Source organism: Sus scrofa, chromosome 14 (genome assembly GCF_000003025.6).
Source record: "Sus scrofa isolate TJ Tabasco breed Duroc chromosome 14, Sscrofa11.1, whole genome shotgun sequence".
NCBI classification, from domain to species: domain Eukaryota; kingdom Metazoa; phylum Chordata; class Mammalia; order Artiodactyla; family Suidae; genus Sus; species Sus scrofa.
Window position 1 is genome coordinate 55,596,386 of NC_010456.5, and position 27,164 is coordinate 55,623,549.

The 27,164-nt window shown below is 39.1% G+C and overlaps 1 protein-coding gene across 9 annotated transcripts in view; it reads left to right on the forward strand.

Moving 5' to 3' along the window:
* The window catches only part of LYST (lysosomal trafficking regulator), a 200,849-nt gene that overhangs the window by 163,223 nt on the left and 10,462 nt on the right, over positions 1-27,164 (forward strand). For 7 of the 9 annotated variants that reach the window (XM_021073151.1, XM_021073152.1, XM_021073156.1 and 4 more), the window contains 8 exons: positions 663-803; positions 3,380-3,597; positions 10,687-10,917; positions 12,719-12,908; positions 16,625-16,761; positions 19,963-20,061; positions 26,607-26,746; positions 27,016-27,113. In XM_021073151.1, coding sequence (XP_020928810.1) covers positions 663-803; positions 3,380-3,597; positions 10,687-10,917; positions 12,719-12,908; positions 16,625-16,761; positions 19,963-20,061; positions 26,607-26,746; positions 27,016-27,113 — 1,254 coding nt within the window. The remainder of the gene's footprint in view (positions 1-662; positions 804-3,379; positions 3,598-10,686; positions 10,918-12,718; positions 12,909-16,624; positions 16,762-19,962; positions 20,062-26,606; positions 26,747-27,015; positions 27,114-27,164) is intronic. The other 2 variants (XR_002338622.1, XR_002338623.1) reach the window with 1 other exon arrangement.

A 27,164-nucleotide genomic window follows, 5' to 3' on the forward strand; every position in this document is an offset into this window, starting at 1 on the left:
TTTCTCCTGATCGAGTTAATAAATATTTCTTTAAGTAGCCCTCCCTACTTTCTGAGAAAAAAAAAGAAATATTTATAAACCTCATTTCTTCTCAGATTTTATTTAGTGGCCAGCCAGTGCTAACTCAGAAAAATAGATGAGAATGCAATAGAAGGTAATAGAAAATATTGCTCAGCAGAACAGGTCAGGCTTGGGGAAGATTTAGTGTATCTTTTAAAAATCATGCCTTGCTCGATGCTAAAATTGGTCTTTGACAGTCTCCAGATGAAAAGACATGTTCAAATGTCAGCAAGTCCAGAGGAGTTTTAGATGGTACAGTGTGGTTCCTATGTGGCATCTATACTGCTGACATCCCAGGTCTCTGCTTTTATGAAACCTTCCTTCTACTTGGTCTGACAGATAGTTAAACAAATAAGTGACATAAATGTATCTAGTTATATGTACTATGAAAGCATAATACAGATTCAAATAATATAATGATTCTCAAATTGCTTAGAGAAATATTTATTTGCAAGAACATGAATAACCTCTTTTATACTATGGACAAACAAAATGAACATCATTGTAGTCTTTCTGAAGTAATAAAAGTGGGTTAATTATAACAAGTTTCTAATGGAATCAAGTCTTTGTGTCTTAAGTATGTTATTTGTATTTCTTTTTAGATCAAAGTTTTGACATTCCAGACAGAACTTTTCATTCTACAAATACAACTTGGCGCCTCTCATCTTTTGAGTCCATGACTGATGTGAAAGAACTTATCCCAGAGTTTTTTTATCTTCCAGAATTCTTAGTTAACCGTGAAGGTATAACAGTAAATCATTTCTACTTTAAATTTGTGAAAGTTTGTACTTATTTTTTAATTTTACAAAAATAAAAATAGCTTTTGTAAGTTCTAAAATTTTAGTTCCCAAATAAGAGAAATACCTTTACTTAAATATATAATTTTATTTCCAAGTGAGCTTGAGGATTTTAAATATTTTCAAGGATGAGGTATATTTAGACAACTGTAAATTTTATCTCTTAAAAATATTTGTAAACATATATTTTAATTTTATTATAGAAATCACTTTATTTTCTCTGGTTGCAAGTTATGATATGCTGATTATAAAAAAAAATGAGTCATGAATTTTTTAAAGCGCAATGGAGAAATTAACCAAAATCTCAGTGATTTGGTGAGAAATGACCAAGTTAGAAATAAAGCCTTCTAGCTAGAATCATCTAATAATGAAAAGAGATGCTAGAAACATAAAACCAGGTTTTCTATGTTGCCACTGACCAACAGTCTTGGTGAATCTTACCTGTTCTTTAATGTAAGATTAGCCCTTAAAAACTATCTTTGGGTCATTTTCCTACATTACTTAATTTCATGTTTTTTGTGACCTTTAGAAATATATGAAATTGAGAATTGTATCTTTAGAGAAGTTAATGTTGGACAAATTACTTTAGAATTTTTTCCTATACTAACTGGCCTCTCTGGAATTATTTAGAAAATCCTTAATAAATCTGTGCTGCTAATTCCCCAGAGCATACTTCATAATGTTGCCAAGTGAGAAATGCTTCAGTGAAATACCAGCACCTGCAGTGGCTTTCAGTTTGGGACTCATTTGAATCTACTTTTGTTTCTCTGTCCATGGCTTCTCATATGTATGTTCCAATTATCTATGGCTGCATAACAAATAACCCAATACTTAGTGACTCAAATAACATTAAATGTATTATCCATCAGGGTTTTGCGCATCAGAAATTCAGTAACAGTTTTTGTGGTTCGGGGTCGGGGTCTCTCGTGCAGTGACACTGAGATGGGCTGGGGAACAGAGCAGCTGTGGGCCAGCAGCCACCTCTCTTCACGTAGTGTCAGTGGTTTTCCACATGGTTCCTCCATGTGGACTAGTGTGGACTTCCTCACACATGGTAGCCTGGCACATCCTCCTGGGCAATTCAGGGTTCCAAAGGCAAGTGTCCCAAGAGAGATGAGCAAGAGCTACATGGCCTTTTCCAACCTAACCTTGGAGGGCACGTGGCAACACTTCCACTGCATCTGTTGGGAAGTAGTCACAAGTGCCTGCCCACATTCACAAGCAAGGAGCATAGACTTTGCCACTTCATGCGGGTGCGGGGCAGGGAGGATTCTAGAAAAGCATGCAAGACAGCACGTGTTGTAGAGGCCATTTTTGGAAAATATAACTTGCCATCTCCTCTGAGCATTCCTGTAGGCCTCTCAGTGTACTCAGTCATCCACTCTGGTGGGGAGTGTCCACGTCTGTGATGTGTACCTGGAGCTCCTGAAAGTTGGGACTGATTTGAGTTCATAGAGACTCCCTGCTGCCCAGCCCCTCCCCAGCCCAGCCCGTAGATGCCTCATCACTGCTATTCCATCAGTACATCTCTGCTGCTGCCCAGAAGCTCCCCACAGAGAGTCCATCCATCCTAACAGTCAGGCTCCCTGCTCTGTCTGATGACTACTGGGCTTTTTGAGGTGCCCCTACCCCAAGCCTGTGTTAGTTTTGTATGAGCCCTTGGTTTATCCTTCTGTTTTCACAAGATCAAGAAGTAGACAGCAACTTAATTTTATATGGAGCATAATCATCTTTTAAGAGATCCTTTTAAATTTGTATTCTCTTATGGTGTTCGGATATTCCATCCATAAAAGTTAGCACACACACACACACCAAATAACCTTTCCATTCAAAGGTAACATTTCCTTTAGGACAGTTTTTTTTAAAGAAATACTTCTGAGATTTTTGTTTACACTAGCAGGCTAATGAGACAATTAGATAACACCTTATTTGCATCACAGAAGAACCCTCTTATTCAATATGTTAGTATAATTTCGTTGTCCACAGGAATGCTTAATGGAAGTGAAATCAGAACAGACTTATGAATTTGCCATAAAATTAATAGACTAAGTTCATTCTAGGAATGCATATACTTTGTATTCATTGAGTTTTTTTAAACTACAGAATGCTAATATATACTACATATAAATAGCCTTACATTTATTATAATGTTAACACCAGTAAGTCTAAAATGCTTATACAAAAGCCTTCACTTTATTTTAATCAAGTTCACAATTGAATAGATATTTTCACACCTAAGGCATTTGAAGATTTGATAACTGGAAAATCAGAATTAGCAGGCATTGATTTTCTACTTTTTTCCAATATGATATAAAGTGGTAAAAGAGTCGAGTTCAGTTTGGACAGCATCAATCCATGTAGCTCTGTGAGTAGGTACGTCAGCAGGTGAGCAGTGGTGACACTGTGCTCCTTGCTGCCCCTTTTCCTGGTGTAGCACACAGTGAACTCTTAGGATCTGCCCCGTGGGCCAAAGGAAGCATGCTCTGGGGGAGATAATCACTGACACTAATCTTCTCTTTTAGGCTTCGATTTTGGCGTGCGGCAGAATGGTGAACGGGTCAATCACGTCAACCTCCCACCGTGGGCACGAAACGATCCTCGTCTTTTTATCCTCATCCATCGACAGGCTCTAGAGTCTGACTATGTGTCCCAGAACATCTGTCAGTGGATTGACTTGGTGTTTGGGTATAAGCAAAAAGGGAAGGCTTCTGTTCAAGCCATCAACGTTTTTCATCCTGCTGTAAGTACTCCTTGTGCAAGTCTGCATTTATATAAGGTGGGACCTGAACGTTTAAAGCTTAGACTGCTTTACAATACCCAAGTTATCAAAGAGAATTGGCAGTGACACTAGACTTGCCCAAGATTTTTCAGCTTTTGTATTTCACTTCTTTAAAAAGTACTAAGGTAGTGTCTGTTGGGGGGTTCCCCAAGACCACCCCCAGGTTGGAGGAGGACTTAAGAATTCAGTGTATAGTTTTATTTACAGCTAAGGTTTATTACAGTGAAGGACACAAAGCAAAATCAACAAAAAGAAAAGATACATGGGGCAAAGCTGGAGGCAGCCAGGCACAAGCCTCCAAGAGACTTCTCCCAGTGACTCACAAAGCCCTCACTCACCTCTGCCAGCAGCAAACTGTGACAACATGTGTGACACTGTTCACCAGGGATGCTCCTTAGGGGCTCAGTGCTGGGTTATTATTGAGCACCGGTTGTGTAGGCACCTTCTCTCGTTCATGTCCAGGCTCCCAGAGGAGAGCAGGTGTTCAGTATAAACCACGTTGTTTGCACAGACAGTCTGGGCACAGTGAGTTCCTCTTAACAGGTAGAGAAGGTGGGAACTCTCCTAGAGAACACCTGAGACCTGCCCTGTTAACTCTTCTGCACACTAATATACATCCTCTCTTTGTAAATGGAGTCATTTTTCTCTATTGCACAAACAGTATTTGTGCCTAAGATACAGACTGCAGAAGGAAGAAATTTCAAAATCAACTTTGATATCATCATCCAGGGATGAATATCAAAACCACCTTCTAGACTTTTTTATACATGTATTTCACCCCATTTATTGAATAATATTAATACTACTTATTATTCCAAAGTATGGCTATCCAGTCACTTATTTTAACCAGTCTGCTACTGTTGGATATTTAGTTAGTATTTGCTTTCTATTAAAAGTAATATTTCTGAGGGTCTTTAGGTACATCTTTACTTCTTTGAGATGAATTCCTAGAAGTAAAATTGTTACACTTTAGTGTGTATTTTTTAATGTAGTGGTTTACCTTTTTAAAATATATAAATATTTTAAATATAAAATATATAAATAACCAGGAAGCAAATGAAAAGGTGCTGCATTTTCAGTCATCAGGGAGCTGCAGACTGAAACCACAGTAAACTATACTTTGTGTCCTAGAGAATGACTCAGAGTATGTCCTAGAGAATGACTCAGAGTAAAAAGACTAACAATTCCAGGTATTAGGTAGATGGAATATGACTCAACAATAAAAAGGAATGGATTACAAATACATGTAGCAACATGGATGAATCTCCAGAGCATTTTATGCTGAATTAAGCCTTATGCAAGAGTACACTCTATGAATCCCCTCCATTTCTGTGAAATACAAGAACAAGGAAAATTAATCTCTTAGTGATATGTCAGAATGATGGTTGCCTGTGGAGAGGAGGGTTCTGACTGAAGAAGGGTACCAGGGAGCTTTCCTGGGTGATGGAAATGCCCTGTACCTTCATTTGCATCATGCTTGCATTGGTGGTACTTTAAAAATCTGTAGTGTTTTACTGTATGTAAAATATACCTCTGTAAAAATATATATAAGTTTTTTGGAGTTCCCGTCGTGCGCAGTGGTTAATGAATCCGACTAGGAACCAGGAACTTGCGGGTTCGGTCCCTGCGCTTGCTCAGTGGGTTAACGATCCGGCGTTGCCGTGAGCTGTGGTGTAGGTTGCAGACGCAGCTCGGATCCTGCGTTGCTGTGGCTCTGGCGTAGGCCGGTGGCTACAGCTCCGATTCAACCCCTAGCCTGGGAACCTCCATATGCTGCGGGAGCGGCCCAAGAAATAGCAACAACAACAACAACAAAAGACAAAAGACAAAAAAAAAAAGTATCTGGAACCTAATCAAAACTAAAATGATTGTACGACCTCACATTGGTCAGAATGGCCATCATTAATAAGTCTACAAATAACAAATACTGGAAAGTGTGTGGAGAAAAGTGAACCCTCCTATACTGTTAGTGGGAATGTAAATTGGTACAACCACTATGGAAGATATTATGGAGGTACCTCAGAAAACTAAATATAGAACTACCATAGGGACCCATCAATCGTACTCCTGGCCATATATCCAGACAAAACTATAATTCAAAGGGATACATGCACTCTTATATTCATAGCAGCACTCTTCACAATAGCCAAGACATGGAAACAACTTAAATGTCCATCAATAGATCAATGGATTAAGAAAATGTGGTACATATACACAGTGGAATATTATTCAGCCATAAAAAGAACAAAGTAATATCATTTGTAGCAGCATGGATGCAACTGATTCTTGTACTAAGTGAAGTCAGAAAGAGAGAGACAAATACCATATATCATTTATATGTGGAATCTGAAATGTGGCACAAATGAACCTATCTACAGAACAGAAACAGACTCACAGGCATATAGAACAGACTTGTGGTTACCAAGGAGGAGGGGGAGGGAGTGGGGTGGACTGGGAGTTTGGGGTTAGGAGATATAAATGATTACATTTAGAATAGATAAGCAACAAACTCCTACTCCATAGCATAGAGAACTATATACAGTCTCCTGGGATAGACCATGATGGAAAAGAATATAAAAAAAGAGTGTATGTATATATATATGTATATATATGTGTGTGTGTGTGTGTGTATGTATGTATGTATATGTGTATATGTACATGTGTATATATATATACACACTCTTTATATATATATGGAAAAGAATATAAAAAAAGAGTGTGTGTGTATATATATATATGGAAAAGAATATATATATAGGAAAAGAATATAAAAAAAGAATATATATATGGAAAAGAATATATATATGGAAAAGAATATATATATGGAAATGAATATTAAAAAGAATATATATATGGAAAAGAATATTAAAAAGAATATATATATGGAAAAGAATATACATATATGGAAAAGAATATTAAAAAAGTGTGTGTATATATATATATACACACTCTTTATATATATATATAACTGAGTCACTGCTGTACAGCACAAATTGGCACAACATTGTAAACCAACTATAATTTAAAAATTATTTTTTTAAAAAAGTGACTGCATCCTGAAATATACCACATAATTCTCATCTTATTGCGTTTTTTCCCCATCAATTCTTTGAGACTTTAGACCTTTCAGAAGAATAGAGTTTATACCACTGTTCTAGAAATTTAATAAAACTCAATTCATGGGGGAAAGCAAAATGTAAGTGATAAAGCACACAATCCCTGAATCCAGAATTGAGCTCAAATTCTCACTCTGTGATTCTACCACTTGCTGTGTGACCTGCAGTGTGATCTTAACTTCTCTATACCTTAATGTACAAATTTATAAAATATGAACAGTAATAACAACCTCATAAGTAAGGAAGAAACTCATACAGGGTAATCTCTACCACCCAATTAAATACAAATAAATGTTACCTTTTTATAAAGGAATGTAAACATGCCTTTTTTTGTTGTTGTTGTTGTTGTTGTTGTTGCTATTTCTTGGGCCGCTCCCGCGGCATATGGAGGTTCCCACGCTAGGGGTTGAATCGGAGCTGTAGCCACCGGCCTACGCCAGAGCCACAGCAACGCGGGATCCGAGCCGCGTCTGCAACCTACACCACAGCTCACGGCAACGCCGGATCGTTAACCCACTGAGCAAGGGCAGGGATCGAACCCGCGACCTCATGGTTCCTAGTCGGATTCGTTAACCACTGCGCCACGACGGGAACTCCTAAACATGCCTTTTGATCTTAATTCATCATTCACCAATATATGGGGTTCACTAGAAACTGATACTACAGAATGTAAAAAAAACTGTTTTTATTTTTTTTTTTCTTTCTTTGGCTGGACTGGTGGCATGCGGAAGTTCCTAGGCCAGGGATCAAACCCACACCACAGGCAGCAACCAGAACCACTACAGTGACAATGCCGGATCCTTAACCTTCTGATCCACAAGAGAACTCCTTAAAAGAGTCCCATCTATAGGATTATGCCAATCTTCATTTGAATGTCTGAGTATATTAAATAAAGCAGCCATTAAGACTGACCCTGCATGGAGTTAGTTCCCTAGTGGCCTTAGTGGTTAAGGATTCAGTGCTCAGGTCCTGGCCCACAAACTTCTGCATGAGTAGGCACAGCCAAATAAATAAATAAATGAATAAATGACCATGCTTAGGTAAGCATTCATAACTGGTATTTGAGCCCTTGTGGTAGTGGTGAGGGGAGTAGGTGTTGAAGATTATTTAACTTCTGAAGAATCTTTGAAACTTTGGCATTTATAGAATGTTCTATATAGATATGTAAATGAAATTTACTGTGACTGATTAAATGCTAAAAGCTAAATTGTATAATCAGGATGCACAAAACATGACAGATTGGTACCAGCTACTGACTGCTAGCTTTAAAAATAAAAAAGTAAGTGCACATCACTCTCCATCTGACTCTAAGGGGTGACAACACTAAGAAGAAAAGTGTAATAACACCCTTTACATTAAAGAGCTTGGAATTTTTATTGCTGCTCTTTCAGATTCACTTAAATTTTCCATTAGAACCTAAATAATACTCTGTTACACTACCTAGCAATATCGTATCTTAATTTCATTTTTGCCTTTTCCTGTGTATCACTTTGGACAAAAGACTTTTTCAGTAATTTAGTATTATACATGAAGTCTATTTTTTTTTTTAATCCTTGGTGGTAAATAAAGCATGGATGTGTTGCTTTTGAGCTTACAGGATGGAAATCAGAAAGACTTTGCTTGGATTTCGGTGATACTAGTGTTTAGACTCCGATTCTTCAGCTCAGAAAAGAGAAGAGGTATAGATCTTCAAAAATCTAGGTTCCTTACCAGTGTCTATGTATATAAGGAGGTACATCTCAACAGTTGGTATTTATGGACATCTTCGGGATGGTGTATGTGAGTTAGCAACAGAAAGTCATCCAGAGAAATCAGCCATTGTGTCTTGAGAGGAATTGGACTCTTCCTTTGAGCATATTCACATCAAAGAGCAAAAGGACATTTGGCCATCACATAATTTCTGGCAGATAGAAATGGTTTTGAATATCTCTTTTTTATGAATTGAGAAGATTGAGGTGGTGCAGGGACCTCTTCTTTTCTTCAGACCCTATATTGCCATACAGCTACTAAATGCAGTTGTCTCTCTTGATTTTACTGACCACCTGAAATGATTTTGATTACTTTCTTGACTCTAGCTTTCTGACCAAAGCCTGTCAGGCAGCTATTGAAAAGCAAAGCCACCTGCTAATCTGCTCATGGAAGCAATTTTGGATCAACTTAATTGAAAATCTTGGTTATTTTTCATCAATTCTCACTGAAAGAGAAGACCAAAGAAAAACCTCATTTAGTTTTTCTTTTTTCAGTTTGAGGCCTAATTGACCTACACTTTACAGCTTTCCTGGATATAACATAATGATTTTATCATTTGTGAAATGATCACCACATTAAATCTAGTTAACATCCACCCCATACATAGTTACAAAAAATGTTTTTCTTGTGATGAAGACTTTTAAGATTAACTCTCTTAGCAACTTTCAGATAGGCAATACAACGTTATAAACTGTAGTCTCCATGCTGTACATTACATCTCCATAACTTGTTTTGTAAATGGAAATTTATACGTTTTGGTCCCTTTAACCCATTTTTCCCAACCCCCACCTTTAGCAACTACAAATCTGTTCTCTGTTATCTATGAGCTTGGTTTTTTGTTTGTTTAGATTTCACATATAAATAAGATCTCACTTATTTGTATAGTATTTGTTTTTCTGCGTTTGACTTATTTTACTTAGTATAATGTTTTCAAAGTCCATCCATGATGTCACAAGATTTCATTCTTTTTATGGCTGAATAGTTTTCCATTATACATATGCCACATCTTCTTTATCCATTCCATCATTGCAAGTTTAGGTTGCTTCCATATTATAAGTAATCCTGTAATGAAAATAGGAATGCATATATCATTTCAAATTAGTGTTTTTGAATAAATACTCAGAAATGGAATTGCTAGATCATATGGTAGTTCTAGTTTTAATTTTTTGAAGAACCGCCACACTGTTTTCCATAGTGGCTGCACCAATTTACATTCCCATCAACAGTGCACAAGGGCTTTTTTTTCACCCTATCTTCACCAATACTTGTAATCTCTTGTCCTTTCGATGCTAGCTAGAATAGCTATTCTAACCAGTATGAGGTGACATTTCATTATACTTTTGATGCATTTTCCTAATGATTAGTGATGCTGAGCATCTTTTCATGTGCCTATTGACCATCTGTGTGTCTGTTTTAGAAAATGTCTTTTCGGATTCTCTGCCCACTTTTTAATCAAACTGCTTATTTTTTTGCTATTGGGATATGTGAATTCTTCATATATTTTGGATATTAACCCTTTATCAGATATGCAATTTGCAAATAATTTCTCTCTTTCAGTAGGTCTTTTCATTTTGCTGGTGGCTTCCTTTGCTGTGCAGACAAATGAGGTCTTACCTGACTATTCTTTTATTTTTTTACTTTTTTTTTCTCCTTTTCAGGGCTGCATCTGCAGCATATGAAAGTTCCCAGACTAGGGGTCAAATCAGAACTATAGCTGCTGGCCTACACCACAGCCACAACAATGCAGGATCCAAGCCACTCCTGTGACCTACACCATAGCTCACAGCAGCACTGGATTCCCAACCCACTGAGCAAGGCCAGGGATCTAACCCATATCCTCATGGATATTAGTCAGATTCATTTCTGCTGTGCCACAATGGGAACTCCATTATATGAATTCTTTTAAATTAAAAATCAATTTTATAAACTTACCTAATTATCACCGGTCAATCAAGATACATTATTTTCATTCATCCACTCAAAAACATTGATTATTCATATTCTGATCTCATTGAGACTATTAGTGATTATTAACCTGACCAAAAACATTTTAAAATCCTTTCCACTTGAAAAAGAGCAAACCATTGCCTAGAAAATCAAACAAGTTTTTGTTTTTCCCTTGGTGTTCTTGTCAAGTCTTACTTCTCACCTGTCTCTTGTTTTCTTTTGCTCTTTTACTTCTCAGACATATTTTGGAATGGATGTCTCTGCAGTTGAAGATCCAGTTCAGAGACGAGCACTAGAAACCATGATAAAAACCTACGGCCAAACCCCTCGTCAGCTGTTCCAGTCAGCCCACGCGAGCCGACCTGGATCCAAACTCAACATTGAAGGAGAGCTTCCTGCTGCTGTGGGGTTGTTAGTGCAGTTTGCTTTCAGGGAAACCAGAGAACCCGTCAAAGAAATTCCCTATCCGGTATGTCATTTGAATTTCAGTAGAATTAGCAAAAACTGGCTCTACTCCTGAGTCCTCAGGCCTCTCTTAGGCTCTAGGAGCGAGGGAATGAGTATCCTGGTCCCAGCCTGAAGGTGTGTGCCAGCACACGCACACACACATGTGCATTACCAGCAGTGTTCTGTGTGTGGTCAATGCTGTGTTAGTGACAGGAGGAGAGGGTTATTACTAGGGAAAGGTCACAAGGCAGTGATATAACAGGTGTTGCAAAGAGAGGAAAGTAACCACCCAGGACTCAAGAACAGTCTGAGCATACGTGTGCCAGTGCACACATGGCCAGTGCACACATGGTCCCATTATCATCTTTCACCAAAAGTACTGACCAGAGGTGTAAATGTTTTGGTTTACAATTAAAGGGGAAACCTTATATATATATTTTTTGTGCCTCCAGATCGTAATGATAAAAAGTATTGCCTCTTGGAGTCCCCTTGTGGTTCAGTGGGTTAAAGATCCAGCATTGTCACTGCTGTGGTGTGGGTTTGATTCCCGGCCCAGGAATTTTTGCATGCTATGGGCTCAGCCAAAAAAAAAAAAAAAAGTATTGCCTCTTAAAATAGGAATTACTTTGAATTAGAAAAAATGAAGCAAGCAAACCTTAAGAGTAAAATGTATTCTAACCCTCAACTCAGTTCTTTATTATAAAAGCAGCATAAGATGGGAGACTGAATTTTAAAGTGTTATGAAGGTTTGCAGAAGGTCATCACAGAAAATTAAAAAGCAGGGAAAGAGGTTACAAAGGACGTTGGAGCTCAAGTACAGCACAGATCTCAGCCTACAGTCATCTGTGATCTATGTTGAGAGAAATGGCTTTCACAGACCTTGTCTCATAATAATGCTGTTTAAATACACTAAATGTAGAACACAAATAGATCACTAAATGTAAATTCTTTATGCTCATAGCTCACATATATTAAATTTGTATGTTAAATACAAACAAAATTTATACGACCAGTAAAACTGAAATTTAAAACAGTATGATGGACAGTGTTGTTTGACTGAACCTGGATCACCAATGTTGTGTTTCATAGTTGAAACCTTATTTTTTGTTTTGTGTTTACTTGTCAATTTAACTCCTATGATTTTGAAGCCTTTTCATCATTATTATTACCGGGATCATTATTTTTAACTAGAATCTCTTATTTTAACATGTCAAAATAACAGTACATCCCTGAAAAGTCACAAATACCATTTAGTTGAGTTACTGCTCATTAATTCCTTCTGGTTGGTGGGTCTGAAGGATCTGAGCAGTGTGTCTGTTTGCAGGGGGATGTGTACGACCCACCTCATTCCCACCTCAGCACCTCGCACTGGCTGTTCCCTGCACCTGGTGGCCCTACCCCAGATGGGCCCCAGCGTCTTCTCTCGTTCCACTTGGTATCTGCTCAGACGCCATCTCCTCAGTCTTCCCCACCCTCGTATGTCAACTCTCATTCTTCTTCCTCTCCTTTGATTTTCTTCACAGCACTTTCACCACCTTTCACTTTCTTCAGTCTGTGTCTGTGCATTTACTGTCTGCCCAGCTAGCATGCAGCTCCACAGTGCAGGGACATTATCTGTCTTGTCCATTACTGGGTCCAGCAGCCAGGAACACATATTTCCATAAGCTAAGCCTGGGGAAGTGAAAAATTTTGAAATGATCCTTGCCCACAAAGGGCTTATAATCAGGCTGTTTTTTCTTACTTTGTTTAGAATTTAAATTAGAAGTAATTCTTTATTTACTACCTTTTTTTTAAATTGTACTTTCCACCTTCCTCAATTTTAGAGTCCTTTGTCATGGATTAAAGGCTTGAAATGGGGGGAGTATGTAGGCTCCCCAAGTGCTCCAGTGCCTGTGGTCTGCTTCAGCCAGCCCCATGGAGAAAGATTCGGCTCTCTCCAGGCTTTGCCCACTAGAGCAATCTGTGGCTTGTCCCGAAACTTCTGTCTTCTGATGACGTACAGCAAAGAACAAGGTAAAGGAAACATAATGAACATCAAGTCATCCTAAGTTATCTTTCCTTAGAGTTGAATGTTTCCCCTCATCTGTGCTGCTGTTTTCTAATTTTTTCTGCATCCTTGGTGAAGAAGTAAACTCAAATTTGTGTTTATTTAATGCAAAATCAGAATTAAAACGTACTACATAAAGGACTTGTGGCTCACAGCATAACTGCATGGCATTGCTTCTACAGTGGCCATGGCTCGATTCCCTGGCTCAGAAACTTCCATATGCTGCAGGTGCTGCTGCCACTTGGTTAAAAAATATATATATACTACATGAAAAAAAAATGGGAATTAAATGCAGTGTCATCTGAAATGAGAGAAGGAGTTGAAGGAGACAAGAATAAATAATGTCTCAAGATAAAAACATTGTCAAAATTCTATACAATATATCCTTTGAGGCTCTTGAAGCTAAGAAGAGACAGACTAATTTGACCAGCAAATTGAGTACCTAAGCAGATACAGTCATGAGATTAAAACAAATGAAACAAAGCCAGGGAAGTCATGATAGCTTTGAAAATAGGTTTTAAAAATACGAATGTCTGGAAAGCAACCCTTTTCTCACCTCCCTGTGCACTGAGTCACCTAAAAGCAGCACATGGAAAAGTACCATACAGTAGAGGCCCTCTTGTTTCTAAATGTCACCTACACACTGGAAAACTAGCACATTTTCCACTCAAGTAATCCCTCCATCCTTCCAAACATCCTTCTTTTATGTTTTACTAAATGTAAAAGAACTCTCCCTGCTGACTAGGCACGGGCTCTGTGCACTGAAATGAGTGACTGGGGCACCTGCCTGGTCCTGACAAGAGTGTACAGACCTGGAGTTCCCGTCGTGGCGCAGTGGTTAACGAATCTGACTAGGAACCATGAGGTTGCGGGTTTGGTCCCTGCCCTTGCTCAGTGGGTTAACGATCCGGCGTTGCCGTGAGCTGTGGTGTAGGTTGCAGACGCGGCTCGGATCCTGCATTGCTGTGGCTCTGACATAGGCTGACAGCTACAGCTCCGATTAGACCCCTAGCCTGGGAACCTCCATAGGCCATGGCAGTGGCCCAAGAAATAGCAAAAAAGACAAAAAAAAAAAGAGTGTACAGATCTCCCTGGAAGCTGGCGTGTGGGCTGGACGCCCCAGAGCCTTCCACACTGTTAGTGTTGAGCTTCATGTTCTGGGTACTGGGCTTCCCAGGCCCACATGGCCTTCTTCCACTGTAGAGCACTGCCGTGCACAGATGCCAGGCCCCTGCCAAGCATCAGTCACTTAAAGGAATTAATTGTGCTGGCTGGGCAACAGTTCTTTTAGGCTCACTCCTAATTCTGTAATGAAATGAAAGATTGCCTTTATAGATGCTGGAAATAAGAGGCCGCAAAGCATTTTATCTACGTTTAGTGAATTAGTAGGATAAGGTAAATTCCTGTAATCATAAATGTATTATCAGTGGTTTAGTCTCACTAGTGTGATGCAATTTAGCTATGAAGATGTGTCATGAATAATTTACTACTAATCATATTTAAAGTACCAAAATGTGTGAATAATTTACCTTTGAAAAATTAAGGTAGAGTGGATTGAAGTTTATATCTCCTGAGCAGAGAGAAAGGGCTGGTATTATCACTTAGCACAATAGGACTTCAATAAGCCCAATGTAATTGTCAACTCATCTTATTTGTGTTACTACAGTCACCAGCCTTTAGTGGCCCTTAATAGCTGTGTTCATTCAAGTTACACTTTATTTCCTCATAGAAAATATTTAGGATTTGTCAGAATCCAGGTGTGTCCAGGGAAGTGGCATAATCCATGTTATGGCAGTGGCCTCGGGAGCACAGGGCCTGAGTTTGCATCCCAACTCTGCAGAAAATTACTTATGCTTTTCAAATACTGGCTTTTAATCTATAAAATATGAATAATGAAAGGACTTACCTACAGGGTAATTCACTGTAAGGATTAAATGAGATAATATAAGGAATGATTAACACAGCATCTGTCTCATCCTAAGGGCTTAATAAATAAATATCCATTGGACTGTAAGCACCTTGGGGCCAGGGACTGTGAGCGTCACTGCTGTACCCAGCACATAGCTGTCCACTGCCGGCATTTCATAGAGGCCTTGAGTGAGTGGGTGTGCAGCTGGCAGATGAAAGGTCACATGTCGGCAGCTTCAAAGTGTCCAGCACCAGTTACATCAAATAGCTGTGTCCTTTTGCTTAGTTATACATGCATGATACAACGTAACAACTAAATTGCTATGGTTTTAATGATCTTAAGCTCAGAATAGGCCAGTTACTCAAGAACTGACTATTCCTCAAAATTTCCTGAGGTGCTTTTTTTCCAAAATATACTCGGTTGGATCCCATTGGAGACACAGCATCAGAATCTCTATAGCTTGGGTCTAAGCCTACACATGCTGAAAAAGCAGTTTTCTAGAAAACTCCTGTTTAAGATCCACTGTTCTAATCAAAAAAAAGAAGTTTATTTTTCTTTTTTAAGAAAAGAAGGTGCATCTTGTATGGCTGTAATGAGAAACTGGGAACACTTATTGAGCACCTACCCTAGTCCAGGGCATCATGTCAGGGTTGGAGAGGTCCTGAGGCTTGTGAAATGCAGTCTTTTTCATAGGACCTTAGTTTATATCCAGGAAGGGTATCCCAGTTTCTTTGTTGCAAAACTAATGTCAGCATTTGGCATCATACTCAACAACACAAAAAGAAACCTACAAGTTACATTTTCAGTGTGCTGTTGATTCATTCAACAAATATTTACTTGTTTTATTTCTCTATATGCTGGGTATTATGCTAGGAACTTAGATTTTCTCACCTTAAGGCACTGAAAGCTTTGAAGTTTCAAGGACATTATTTATGCTGCATTAGCTGTATTCAACATGCCAACAAGGCATAAAGTATAAGTAACACTGAAAAGGGGTGTCAAGATGTTCAAATCTTTACCCCAAAAGAACATAATACTATGTTGAGGGCAGGAGAAAAGAACAGAACCTTAATAAATGAAGGTCTACCATGCAAAATCTTTGCGGTTATACGTCTAAATTATCCCTCCTCAGGGTTGCACCCTACTCTTAGAATGTTCCCTTTCTTATATTAATAGTTGTCCATGTTGATTTTTCAAGGGAGTAGCTAGAAAATTATTACCTACTTCATATTTATTATTAAAAGTTAAAAGTAAAGGTGTCACAGAACACGAATAGAGGAAGCTTGATTATCAGTATCTTTTATTAAAATGTCTTAAGAGAATTTTTTTTTTTTTTGTCTTTTTTGTTGTTGTTGTTGTTGTTGCTATTTCTTGGGCCGCTCCCGCGGCATATGGAGGTTCCCAGGCTAGGGGTTGAATCGGAGCTGTAGCCACTGGCCTACGCCAGAGCCACAGCAACACGGGATCCGAGCCGCATCTGCAACCTACACCACAGCTCACGGCAACGCCGGATCGTTAACCCACTGAGCAAGGGCAGGGACCGAACCCGCAACCTCATGGTTCCTAGTCGGATTCGTTAACCACTGCGCCACGACGGGAACTCCTTAAGAGAAATTTAATACAAATCGTTCCACCTTATGGATGTGAAGATGATTTTGCACTGGAATGACCATGCTCTGCTAAGTCAGCCTCAGCCTTCAACCTGCCATTTTGGGGGGCTGTCCAAACATAACTGAGCAGTGGCAACTGATTCTTTTATTTCTCCTTCTTGAGGTGTGAGAAGCATGAACAACACTGACATTCAGTGGTCAGCCATCCTGAGCTGGGGATATGCTGATAACATTTTAAGGTTGAAGAGTAAACAAAGCGAGCCTCCAATAAACTTTATACAAAGTTCACAGCAGTATCAGGTAAACGTTTTTATGAAGTTATAATAATTCAATGTAATGCTTAAAAAAGGAGTCAGCCTGATGGCAGCTAGTCTTAATATCCTGCAATTAGTGCAGTGAGGAAACTGATGATGCTGGACATCTGCCTTGTTTATGGTGCTTACAGACTCCCTAACTACCTCAGTTTTGACTGTGCCCCAGAATTTCTCCTCTACCCAGTACCTTGTTGAGATAGTATTTTAATCTCCTACTCAGCATCAGCTCGTGGCATAGTGTGGAAACAAAATGAGCCTTTCTTTCTTCTCACCATTCACTTGCCTTTTGTCACTGTGTCATTTTCAGTAACCAGGGTGCCATCTTCTTAACCTTTTTTTTTCTAAATGGACCAGGTATTTGGGCATCACGATGTGGTGGAAAGAGCACTGGGCCTAACTAAAACCCTGTGACCTGTGTTAGTGTCCAGCTCCATTATTTACCACGTAGCCTTTGGCAAGTAACTTAGCCTTTGCAGACTCAAGCATCTTTCCTCCTCTTTAAGACTGGGATAGCCATACTCCCAGTACTGTCTCATAAAGTTTGACCATTTTAAAAATGTCTCCAATGTTAGTGCAAGTACTTTGTAAGCTATAAAACACCACACACACACACGTGCATGTCACACACACACACACATACACATACAGTACTGCCACAGCTTTTTCTGGTACTAAATTGTGTGTTAAACCTGCTTTCTTTGGCTGTCTTTCCATAGGAAGTTCTTTTACTGTTTTCTGACTTCGATTGCATACATAACACCTGATGCCTATTCTTGTGTCCTGACACTTATCACCATTCCCTGAGCATTTTAGAAGTGGAATAGGCTACTTTGGGGGTATTTCTGGCAGTGAAAGAAAGGAAAGCAATGACTTGTTTGCTCAGCCTTCAATACAAGCAGAAAAAAAGGTCATCGCCTTTTGTCATCTGGCTCACCAGTAAACTAACAAAAGTAAGAGTAAAGGACAATGAAAAACAACCTTATTAGAAATTTTAATAAGCAGTTTAAGCACTGCAGAATTATTTCTGCCATGTAAAATTGAGAAACATCATTGAAAATGAAAAAAATACTCTCACAAGTTGTTTTAGCAAAGCAGGATGATCCTGGAGCTCCCGTTGTGGCTCAGAGGTAGGAAATCCGACTAGTATCCATGAGGATGTAGGTTCGATCCCTGGCCTTGCTCAGTGTGTTAAGGATCCAGCGTTGCTGTGAGCTGTGGTGTAGGTCACAGATGCACCTCGGATCCCACATTGCTGTGGTTGTAGGCCAACAGCTGTAGCTCTGATGTGACTCCTGGCCTAGGAACTTCCATATGCTACAGGTGCAGCCCCAAAATGCAAACAACACCAACACCAACAGCAAAAAACCAGGATGATCCAGACTTTTAGCAAACATGGTATGATCAAGTACTTCTGGTCAAATGACTAGATAAGGATACCAGTTTCATTGCTCATTCCTTAATTCTCAGGTTGATAACTCTTGTCTAGGATATTATCCTATGAAGAGTCACACTCTGAGATATCACTTTCAATTTCATCATCCTCATTACAGATCAGAGTCCTGCTGTCTCTTTGCCTTCATCTTCTGATTGATCTCATAATTGTGAAACATACTCCTCTCAGTTTTCTTCTTTTTTCTATTATCACTACAAGATGAAAAAGTCTGAATTCCCAACTGTGTTCAATGACAGCTGAAAGCATACTACAGAAATGCCTCTGGTCTTTTCTCAAAAGAGATGGCATTCTTTCACCAATGCATAAGAAAAACAAAAGATGACAATTTATTTCACATTTTACAGTATCTTTCTGGGAGATCCCTCATTCTTCCATTTTCTTATTTTGTTTGTTTTGTTTTAGCATGGTTGGGAATAATTGAATAATAGCAATGAAATAATTCCTAAGATGATGAAATTACAAAATGTTTCAAGATAGAGAACAAATGAAATTATTGAAATCCTATAATGTAACTTAGGTTTATAAAAGAATTCAGTAGACCCATATGGTAAGTGCAAGACAGAATGAGCTTTATTCTATATATAAAAAGTAAGTACATTTTCTTTTTTCTTTGAAAGACCTCTAAAAAAGATAGAAATTATGAAATATCAGTCTTTATAAATAGGACTATTCAAGAAAGAAACTCAAAAAACAAAATTGGATCCAATAGGCTCTAATGATATATTTTGAGTTAGGAAGAATCAAAAGGATCAAAGAAAGTCATTTTTTAAAGTCGCAGACACTTAAACACATTTGTAGGGCTGGGGGAAAATCCCACAAATAGCAGTTTGAAATTTTAAAAACAGAGGGGCTTCTCTAAATCAGTAGACAGACGACATTTTGTAGCACAAAGGGGGAAGGGGCTGAGGGCTGTGGCTGATGACCACCGTATTCTTAGTGAAGTGATGTCTGTGGGTCCTGCCACCCAACTGACCGGGAGATGTAGGGCTAGAGCAAAGCAGCTGGGGGTCGGCTAGTGCTCGGGGGAAGACTGTCAAGCCAAGCAGAGAGTTAAGTTGACCTTGAGTAGTGTCTCAGTGGCTGGGACTCAGGGGTTTATAATCCGAGTGGAATAATACCAGACTTTTTCCTCCATGTTTTCTTTCCTTCTATTTCACAACCTTCAGAACTGTTAGGAGCAATACCTCTATTTACATGTACTATTTACAAGTTTCCCCATCAAACACAGGGAAAAAGAAAGAAAGAAAAGTAAAAATCAGGTAAATGCATCACACACACACACTCACTAAACCTTGAATCTAGTCAATTCTGGGTCATTTAGTTTAAATTTCTGAGGAACAAATGGTTGTGTGTGTGTGTGTACAGAAAAATGTAAAGTTATATACAACATAATACATTTTAATTTGGAAACAGCTTTTAGACATCTTAAAGTTACAGAATACTCTATTATTGTATCTTGAATCATGCTGATCATTTCAAGCAAAATGTTTACCTTAAGTATTGTGATCACGTATTTGAAAAATAATTGTCAGAAAAGTGGAAGCAGGAGTTCCTGCTGTGGCACACTGGGTTAAGGATCTGGTGTTGCCACAGCTGTGGCTACAGTTTGATCCCTGGCCTAGGAATTTCCATATGCCGTGCATGTGGCCATTAAAAAAAAAAAAAGTAGAAACATTTCTCATGGTCTTAACTTTTTTGTGGTAGTTGATAATCTTTGATTTGTCCTTTTTCAAGGTGACTAGTTGTGCCTGGGTACCTGACAGTTGCCAACTGTTTACTGGGAGCAAATGCGGTGTCATCACAGCCTACACGAACAGATTTACGAGTGGCACGGTAGGTCCTGGGCTTGCTTTGGACGATGTCATGTCAGTGAGGGGAAGAGACCCTTTAAGAAGTATAATTTATTTAGTGTAAAATTAACTTAAATTTTTTGTACTTTAATCTCTTCTTTACAAAAGCTCTTAAAATATCTAACTCTAGTTTTAGGTTAATTAGAATCTTGAAAATTTTTTAAAATAACTGTAAAGGTCAGAGAGAGAGAGTATTTTGAGTTATAATATGTTTTGTGTTTAAGCCTTTTCATGGCATTTTGATGCTTGCTCACCAGTATTCTGGGTATCAACTTGGATACTTACAAGAACCCCACAAGTGTTTGTAAGGTTTGGAAGCACAAAACTCGTAACGTTCAACATCCCTATCCTCTCTGGGTGAATTAAATGACAGCAAAGTGCAAGGAGCCAGTCTTGAGTTCTGCCACTTACTGGGAGAAGTTTTTTCAGCCGTTTACTGAATCTTTAAGATTTGAAAGTTGAAGTATTAAAACAGTCTAGTAAAGAACACGTTATGCAATACGCCTTTTGATTCACTGTCATTCCTTACTCGAATCAATGGTCTGTGGTGCCGTCAAAGATTCAGTGGTTGGAGTTCCCGTCGTGGCGCAGTGGTTAACGAATCCGACTAGGAACCATGAGGTTGCGGGTTCGGTCCCTGCCCTTGCTCAGTGGGTTAACGATCCGGCGTTGCCGTGAGCTGTGGTGTAGGTTGCAGACGCGGCTCGGATCCTGCATTGCTGTGGCTCTGGCATAGGCCAGCGGCTACAGCTCCGATTCGACCCCTAGCCTGGGAACCTCCATATGCCGAGGGAGCGGCCCAAGAAATGGCAAAAAGACAAAAAAAAAAAGATTCAGTGGTTATCATTCTAGTCTGGAACTTTCCTGTGCTTTTTTTTTTTTTCCATTGCAATTTTCTCCATTGTTTTATACATGTTTAACTGAGTGAAACCTGTATCCCTAGCATAGGGTGACACTAGGTTCCTTACTTCTCTGTCCAAGTTTATTCCTTTTTAAACTCCTGTTAAGGGTCTTTGCCATAATCCTTGAGGTGCAAATGTGACCATGATATCGTTTCTGTATCTTAGTGTAAGGCACCTTTGAAATGTTTAATGGTTTATTAATTGATCATTAATATGATCCAGTCAGGTTTTAAGGCAGTCACTATGGAGCCCCACAAGGAGAACTGCTTAGAAGGGAGATGAGATGGGGGAAGGAGGGAACTGGTCAGGAGGCACTGCAGGGATGCAGGCTGGCCTGGGGAGGCTCCTTAGCAGGAGGTGGGCAGTACAGGCCAGTGCAGGACAGTGAGGTTGTACCCTGAGAAAGATCCACGCACAGGTCAGAAGAGCCAGAAGAGAGACCACCAGGTGTCAGAAGCCTGAAAAGTTACACCTGAGCTGGATCTTTCAGGCTCCTTTTACTAAGTGGAGAAATGAGGGAAAAGTATTCGGCAAAGTAAACCAAGAACATAACATGGACTCGAAGGCCTGGTGTCTGGGGGATGGCAGATAGTGTCACATGCAGCTTAGGGTGTAAGATGCTGGGAGGAGAGAGGCAAGAGCAGGTGAGAAACAGTGAGGGGAAGTTCTTACACACCAGCCACAATAGAAAGACCACGAGGGAATCTAAGCAGAGAAGTGCCTTCACGTTCAGAATGTCTCCTGTTTTCTCCTTTTTACTCCCAAAGGCCTAAAGTGGATGTTAATTTTATAACATCTCTAATATTTCCTGCTGCCATTGCCTTTCACCTTCTGAGATCACCCTTCTGTTTCCTTTTCCTACAAATATACTCTAACCTCTGCTGCTAGAGCAGTTGTCTGCTAGTATACTCAGATCATTTGTACCATGTCACAGACACTTATTTAAAAACTAGCTGCTTCTTTCATTTTTTATTTCCCCTTGCTTTTCCCCAAACTTTGAACAGCCTTGTTCTTAGTTTTCCTTACTTCCCTTTTCCCTATAATTACTAATAAAAAAAAAAAAACAATTTTTTGCTGCACCCACAACATATGGAAGTTCCTAGGCAAGGATCAAACCTGTGCCATGGCAGCAACCCCAGCCACAGCAGTGACAATGCCAGATCCTTAACCCAGTAGGCCACCAGGGAACTCCTAAATTTTTAATTGTACACAAACACCATATACAGTTTTGGTTAAAAAAAAGATTAGGTTGTCGGTACAGGAGTAACTGTGGACAGCATAGTTTTAAAATAGCAGATCAAAGGTGTAGCTCTTATCGTGTGGATATAGCAAGACGTCTGCTTCTTTTAGTTTGAAGTTATCATAGGCTTGTAAAGTCTTATGTTATCTACCTTCCCCATTTCTTTATTTGCCTGAAAGTGGTTTTTTTTTCCAACTCATGTATAAGGGGTTTTTTCTCCTAAGTATTAATAGTAATAGGTAATCAAGTCATGAGATTAACAGTTATTGTTTAAACCATGTCCAAAAATATGGTTAGCTATGTGATTTTATCACTGTTTATCTGAAGGAAGATTACTTGGGTTTTTGTAGATATTGTTGCTTTTTCTTGGGAACCATTGTTTTGGGGTCCCCGAAGCTGCAGGAAGCTAACCTCATGTTCACTAGTTTCCATTCTCCCAACCCATGGAATGCCATGGTTCTAAAAGTACTCATGCTCTCATTTGTCTTGGCTTTAACAGAGACAAAAGACAGGCTCCCAAGTGCCATGTAGGATATGATTAAGTAATGATGAATAAATTGATTAGTTATAAGGAACTATTATCTATAAGCCATTTACATATTAGAGAAGAATATCTTCTAAAAGTGATAACTGATTTTAAAACAGTTCATCTTGAGTCATTTTTTCACTAGTTCAATAATGTGGCCATATCATCTTTGTATTAATGAACACCTATATTTCTGTTCTCTAAATTGATGGTGGTAGGAGAATATATATGCAGTTTATCCAAGGTAGTAATACATCATTCAGGAACATTTTAAGAAGTAGGCAGCACAAGATTACAGTTCTACCCATGGAAATTATTTTCTGATCTGTCAGGGAATCATCTAGTAACACTAACTCTTACAATCTTTTTTTTGTTGTTATCTTTTTTTTTAGGGCCACACCCACAGCATATGGAAGTTCCCAGGCTAGGGGTTGAATCAGAGCTGTAGCTGCCAACCTTCACCACAGCCACAGCAACACCAGATCCGAGCCACATCTGCAATCTACACCACAGCTTGTGGCAACTCAAACCCACATCCTCATGGATACTGGTTGGGTTCTTAACCAGTTAAGCCATAATAGGAACTCCATACTTGCAATCATTTTAAAATGCAAAGTCTATAAAATTTCAACAGCCACTATAGAGTACCTATCTTGTATTTATCCCATAAATATTATTCATAGTCATGAAGTAAAAAAAAAATGCATACACATGCATATATATATGTGTTTTAGCCTTGTGGCCATTTGTCAAGTCTTTCAATATGTGTTTACAATAGAATATTGACATTGTCCTTGGACAGCCTTTTGTGAGAGGAATGGAAGATAACAAAGAAGTTCCTGTTGTGGCTTGGAGGGTTAAGAACCTGACCAGTACCATGAGAATGTGGGTTCAATCCTTGGCTTCACTCAGTGGGTTGAGAATCCGGCATTGCTGCAAACTGTGGCATAAGTCACAGATGTATCTTGGATCTGGTGTTGCTGTGACTGTGGCATAGACTGGCAGCTGCAGCTCCAGTTTGACCCCTAGCCTGGGAACTTCCATATGCCTCAGGTGCAACTATAAATTTTTTTTTTCATCTTTTGTCTTTTTAGGGCTGCACCCACGGCATATGGAGAGTCCCAGCTAGGGGTCTAATCAGAGCTGTAGCTGCCAGCCTACGCCCCAGCCACAGCAACTTGGGATCTGAGCCACATCTGTGACCTACACCACAGCTCATGGCAACGCTGGATCCTTAACCCACTGAGCAAGGTCAGGGATCGAACCCGCAACCTCATGGTTCCTAGTCGGATTCATTTCTACTGCACTACAACATGAACTCCTAAAAATTTTTTTAATAAAACAAAACAAAACAACAAGGGACAGAACAAGCTGGGGAGTCCCAAGGAGGCCCTTCTCCACAAGTCTGGTCTCTGAGAGTGAGGATGATTCAGATGGGACCCACCCTTGCCTGAAATTACAGCCCAGTTGGGAATCTCCTGGGTTGTCCAGGATCCTCAAGACTGGACTTCAGGTCAGGCATCCCTAGACTAGCATGGCGATCCAGTTCACCAGCAGAAACAAGGAAGATACTTGCATTCTATTCCACAGATAGAGGAGTTTCTACAAATTGGTAGTAACAAATGAAAAAACAAGCACGCAGATTTACAGATAAAAAAATGAATATGTGAAAAAGTTAAACTTTTATAAGAGAAATGCAATTTAAATTACCTTGATTGTCATTTAAAACTTGACAGATTCAGAATTAGAGTTGAGTCACAAACTCAATGCTACAGAGTTCAAGTAGAGAAGGACCAGGCTCAGGCCTTTCTGGACAGGGAATTCCTTGGTCCCAGGGACAGAGAAGCATGACCTGAAAGGGTTCTGGCACATCCCCATGGCCCTGTGGGGAGGGTCACAGAGGAGAACCAGAAGGGGCCCAGACCAGGATTCTTGCCCTTGTTCAAAGCCATCGGGTTGCTGTGATTGTGTTCAGTTGAAGGTCACATGTCCTTGCTAAATAGAAGCCACTGCTGCACAGCTTGAGCCAGTTGTTCCAAGGAAGAATGTAAAACTGGTATCGCCTGGTCATTTGAGTCTTTCAATATGTGTTTACATGTGAATAAAACACTGGACCATAAAGCACTTAAAAATAGATGAGCTGCAGCTATCAACTCAGATATGTTTCAAAAAACAATGATGATCCAAAAAGGCAAGATGCAACGGATATACAAAGAATAACACCGTATATGTAAAGTTTATCAACATGGAAAATAATGTAGTGTGTTGTTTATTATTATAGTAATATGCAGTAGAACCTAAGTTCTACATACATGGGAAACAAATACAGAAATCAAGTTAATAGTAACTTCTGATAAAGGAGAGGAAATAAGATATGAAACAGTACACAAACTATGTAGTGTTTAGTGTTTTCTTAATCTTAAAAATAAGCTGATTACACAAAACGTTAAATTAGGCACTGAGTAGTCAGTATGCAGCTTTTTATTATACTTCTTTTTACTTTTCCATATTTTTGAAGTATTGAAATACCTTATGACAATAAACAGCTAACCTAGTGAAAATAAAGATTAGACCCTGTGGACGTCTGTGAGCCAATGTGGACCTTGGAACCTTTGATTTAGAAAACCAGTTCACAACTATTGATGACCAGTACATCGCTGTTGGAGGCATTATGAATCGGTGAAAAGCCTTTGCAAAATACACTGTCAAGAACTATAACATTATTAATATTCACTGATCTACTAGTAGGATTCTCAAAATTTATTCTAAAGAAGTGACTTAGAGAAGGAACAAAACATGTGTACATGAAGAATTTAATTATGGCATCTATAATTTTGAGAAAATTTGAAACAATTTAAAATGCCTGTCCATAAAAGATATTGAAGCGGAGTTCCTATCATGGTTCAGCAGAAATGAATCTGACTAGTATCCATGAGGACACAGGTTCAGTCCCTGGCCTCGCTCAGTGGGTTAGGGATCCAGTGTTGTGTTGCCGTGAGCTGTGGTGCAAGTCACAGATGCAGTTCGGTTCTGGCCTTGCTATAGATGTGGTGTAGGCCAGTGGCTATAGCTCCTATTCGACCCCAAACCTGGGAACTTCCATATGCTGTGGGTGCAGCCCTAAAAAGCAAAAAAAAAAAAAAAAGATACTGAAGTAAATTCTGGTGTAGAAACTGTACAGAATATTAAAACACTTTAAAGTAATCTTGAAGATACTGTCAAAAATGGAAAATGCTTCTGGTAGGATGCATAAAATACAAAATAGAGAATTATTTGTATGACAGTAACCACAGCTATAAAAACATATGTGTATTTGGCCAAAGACTGGAAAAGAATATACAAAAATGAAAAGCTTATTAGTTGATGAAGTTATGGTCAATTAAAAAGTGTTTTTTGGGGAGTTCCCGTCGTGGCGCAGTGGTTAACGAATCCGACTAGGAACCATGAGGTTGCGGGTTTGGTCCCTGCCCTTGCTCAGTGGGTTAACGATCCGGTGTTGCCGTGAGCTGTGGTGTAGATTGCAGACGCGGCTCGGATCCCGCGTTGCTGTGGCTCTGGCGTAGGCCGGTGGCTACAGCTCCGATTCAACCCCTAGCCTAGGAACCTCCATATGCCGCGGGAGCGGCCCAAGAAATAGCAACAACAACAACAACAAAAGACCAAAAAAAAAAAAAAAAAAAGTGTTTTTCATGTTTAATTAGTTTTACTCTTTAGAAAAAGTTGAACTTAGGTTAAAAAATGATATGTTTGAGAAGAATGTTTGAGTCACTCGGGTTGCTTTTATTTTTGAGATATAATGCTAGATTACCTTATATCGTGGTTTTTATCTTATCCTTTACTTATTTTTTTTTTAATTCTAGCCCTCAGAGATAGAAATGGAGTCTCAGATACATCTCTATGGGCACACCGAAGAGATAACCAGCTTATTTGTTTGCAAACCATACAGTATAATGATAAGTGTGAGCAGAGATGGAACCTGCATCATATGGGACTTAAACAGGTACAGAAAAGCTCCAACTTTAACACAGCCAATAGCCCTTACTGTGAGAAATAGATGCACTAAAATGTTATCTTTCCATTAAAAATTTTTAAGCATGAAATACAGGCTTTGCCTTTGTAATATTACTGAATTAAAAGATCAATTAGGAATATAGTTAGGAATGCCTTAAAAATAATAGGTACATACATACTGAGGAAAAGCATTATAGAAATAAGGAAGTATAATTATATTTAATAACTACATATAAATTCATGTTTTTGGTCTTTCAGGTTGTGCTACGTACAAAGTCTGGCGGGACACAAAAGCCCTGTCACAGCTGTCTCTGCCAGTGAGACTACAGGTGACATTGCCACCGTGTGTGACTCAGGTGAGCTAGCCCAAAACCAAAGCACAGGTGATCACACTAACAGTGCATTCA